General features: G+C 47.0%; 1 protein-coding gene across 1 annotated transcript; it reads right to left on the reverse strand.

The window, feature by feature from the left end:
* Positions 1–613: 613 nt before the first annotated feature.
* On the reverse strand, positions 614–1,623 carry LOC123402959 (probable high-affinity nitrate transporter-activating protein 2.2). The gene is made up of 2 exons (XM_045096928.1): positions 1,377–1,623; positions 614–1,269 (listed from the first exon to the last, which is right to left on the reverse strand). The coding sequence occupies exons 1-2, from the start codon at positions 1,513–1,515 to the stop codon at positions 815–817; spliced, it is 594 nt and encodes a 197-aa protein (XP_044952863.1). The 5' UTR covers positions 1,516–1,623; the 3' UTR covers positions 614–814.
* Between the last annotated feature and the right edge of the window lie 1,945 nt (positions 1,624–3,568).

Genomic DNA, 3,568 nt, shown 5'->3' on the forward strand with positions numbered 1-3,568 from the left:
GTCACCGATAAGGACTATGAATTTGCTATAGACCCTGAACTGGTTCCTATAGCAGAGTCTGATCCTTTTCGTGGTTATGAAAATGAAACTATGGTCGAACACCTTATGAAACTGACTGATATTGCTACCTTGTTTACCAATGATGAAAAGATATGCTACTATTATATCCTTAAGCTTTTTTCCCTTTCTCGTTGGAAGGCGAGGCTAAGGTATGGTTTCTTTCTCTTGCTCTTCTTTGTATGTGTAGTCCCCAAGATATGCTCTATCACTTTTTAAAAAAAAATCCTTCTCCTCATAAGAAACAAGATATTTTACAAAAAATATTTAACTTTGTACAAATTAAAGAAGAGAATCTCCCTCAGACACACCCATCGGTGGTACTCCCTTCGTTTTGAATTGATGTTCTAACATTTTCTTTTTTGAATCAGATGCTTATATACGTGTTTTAGTGTGTTGGTTTACTCCATGCATTATACTCCCTCCGTTTTTAAATATAAAACTTTTAAGAAATTTTACTAGGACACTACATACGGAATAAAATAAGCAAATCTATACTTTAAAATGTGTCTACATACATTCGTATGTAGTCTCCTAGTGAAATCTCTATAAAGGCTTATAGTAGTTCATAGTCTTATAATTTAGAATAGAGGTGATACAACATTGCCAATTACGTATATACGGGAGTCTCCGAGAAAGGGAATACCAGCAATCTCTTACATGTACGGTACAGTACAGCCGTGCGTACGTTACAAATGACGGGAAGAAGTCGCGCACGGACGAACACCTTGCCATGCCACGGTTCCGGCTTGCGAGTTTAGTTGTTCTTCTTGCGTTTCTCAATGAAGAAGAAGAAGGCGAGGGAGGCCACGGAGAAGGCGGAGAAAACGCCAGCAGCGACCTTGATAGAGGTGGTGACGCCGGTGATGCTGACAACATTGAAGGCCGCGGTGGGCGCGGTCTGGCCGTAGGCGACCTGGGTGCCCGAGGCGTCCAGCGCGTAGGCGCGCACGTAGTAGGTGGCGGTGGGGATGTCGAGGGCGACGCGGTACTCGACCTTGCCGGCGCCGGGGTAGGCCTGCTGGGTGACCTTGAACTGGCAGGTCTTGTCCTTCTTGAGGTCGTCGTGGGTCTTGCGCCACTCGCGCTCCTTCTGGCTCACCGGCGCGTAGCAGAGGCTCACCTTCACGTTCTTGTAGTCGGCGTCCTTGCCGGCCTGTGTCGTGTTCAAGGCCCATGTCACCGTGATCACGTCCTCGCCGGCGTGAAGAACTGGTCAAAGGATCAGTTAATTTAGTCGTTAGCGTTAAAGAAGATCCTTGCTTCCGCTCTATGTCTTGTTAACACCAACCCGTGAGATGCATATACCACGGACGTACCTTGGCCGGGACTGGGGGATGCGGTGACGTCGAGGGTAACAGGCAGCTTGGAGAGGTACGCCACGGCGCCCGCCGACGTGCAGCAGCCGGCGGCGAGGACCACCACTAGCAACACCATGACCAGCTCCGACCGTGCCATTCTAGCTTGGAAATTGGGCTGGAGCTCGCAGCTGCTCGGTGAGAGAAGGTTGCGGCGGTTTGATGGATGGGAGAGATGGAGGAGTACGGTTGTCGGTTGGGTTTACATGTATATGTAGGCACGTCGAGAGCGGTTGACCATGAGCTGGAGGTACCATCCTTCTTACGGTCGAGGAGCCGGGGCACCCATCTGATTAAGCTAATTAATTTAGGCGGTCGAAAGTCAGATCATCTACTTGTTCTTACTTATTTTGTCCTCTCCAGCCGGACCTGCGATCTGCCTTCCCTAGAGGGTCTCCAAAGGGTCCGGGAGAATGAGATGCGGCGATTGCAAATTAAGCAGCGGCAGGAGAAATTAATAACTGAAATAATTAAACAAAAAACTCTCAAATTTATGTTGTCTGGCCTTCCGTTTGAAACAAATCTATTAACGACTACTCCCTCATTCTTAAATATAAGTCTGTTAAAAGATTTTATTAGGGACATATAGAGTAAAATAAAAGAACATGCATTCTTAAATATATCTATGTACATCTGTATATAGTTCATTAGTAAAACATCTAAAAAGACTTATACTTTCTTTGTTCCAAAATTCTTGTCTTACATTTGTGTAGATATGAATGTATGTAGTTACTTTTTAGTATTTAGATACATCTTTTTCTAAACAAACCTAAGACACGAATTTTGGGACGGAGGGAGTATTTAAGAACACAGAGAGGACTTATCATTGTTGAATAAATAGGCAATTTTTCGAGTATATTAATCCACGAGATTATAACTAGCATGGCATTGACTAGACTAATGATGTACTGATCTTGAGCTAACCTAGCACATACTACGCATATAGTGGATACATCTATGCAGACAAGTAGTACTGCTAGGATAAATACGAACATGACGATAAACGAGTCATACCCTCCAATAGGCCAGTTGGCCGTAGCAGCAGCGTTGGGCAGCATCCTCTGCCCTCTTCTTCTCAGCTTCAAGGGCGAGACGATCGGCCTCGGATGGTGAAGACATGGCGATGACGAGGACGACGCGGACGTAGACGAAGCAGACGGACGAAGGCAAGCAGTCGCGTGATCGCTCCCCAAAAACCTAATCGCCCCTCTCCCGTACAGGAACCGGAGAGGCGGGGTTTCGGAGGCCTGCTCTCCCGTCGACCGTGTACGCGGGACGGAGTCGCCGGCGACAGCAGCAGTCAAGGAACGAACGCGTGAGACAGATGTGATATGATTCTCGTGACGGCTAGGGTAGGCGTTAGCCTGCTCATAAAAGGCGAGGTATGAGCTCGGCTCGGCTCATTCCCGCAACCCGCGGCGCGTCGTGACGTGGCGAGGCGGGCGGCGGAGGAGGAGTGCGCGAGGGCACCTTCTCTTCTCACTCTTCAATAGCATGTGGAAGAGAGACCCTTATAAAGGGGTCCAACTTCTCCTTCACTAGCGGCGTGGGACTAAACCTCCCACCACCTTGTCATGCCACCACCTACATGGGCCCTTGGAGATTTTTCTGAAATTCTCTAATGGGCCTAAAGCCACTACTAATTTCAACAATCCCCCACCAGATCTCAAGGGCACATCGTGTTCCCTCGTTTCAATCATTGTTTTAATATACCAGCATTTTAGTGAAGACCTGTTAAGGTTGAGCTTCACCTAGAGCAAGTAGCTACACTCCTTTACAACTGAACAATGGACTATGCCTTGAATTGTCAGTTTGGCGTAAAGGAGCTTCACCACAAGTCTTACTAGTACTAGACTACCGAAGGTGACCCCTCGGGTGGAGCATATTAGTCACACTCCTGGCCTATTCATGAGTTTACTAGAGATCACCCAAATCTCATAGACTGTGACCAACAGTCAAGCTCATATAGGTGTGTTCCTCCAAAGATCGCTCTGTAGGACAGCATCTTGCTTACACATAATCTTTAGAACACATTAAGACAGTAGCCATCCTACCATACAGTATCCAAGAGTATTGCATCTCCAACGGAGTGGTTAGTAAAGTTACTCTCCTCAGTTCACCACTGGCTTGTTTTCCCAGGTCCTACTTCACGG

Source organism: Hordeum vulgare, chromosome 6H, assembly GCF_904849725.1.
Source record: "Hordeum vulgare subsp. vulgare chromosome 6H, MorexV3_pseudomolecules_assembly, whole genome shotgun sequence".
NCBI lineage: Eukaryota > Viridiplantae > Streptophyta > Magnoliopsida > Poales > Poaceae > Hordeum > Hordeum vulgare.

Bases quoted from the DNA above. Each gene is read 5' to 3' on its own strand.
- LOC123402959 (XM_045096928.1), bottom strand. From the start codon at position 1,515: ATGGCACGGTCGGAGCTGGTCATGGTGTTGCTAGTGGTGGTCCTCGCC. The intron at 1,270-1,376 runs GTACGTCCGTGG...TCCTTTGACCAG, and splicing joins ATCCCCCAGTCCCGGCCAAG to TTCTTCACGCCGGCGAGGAC.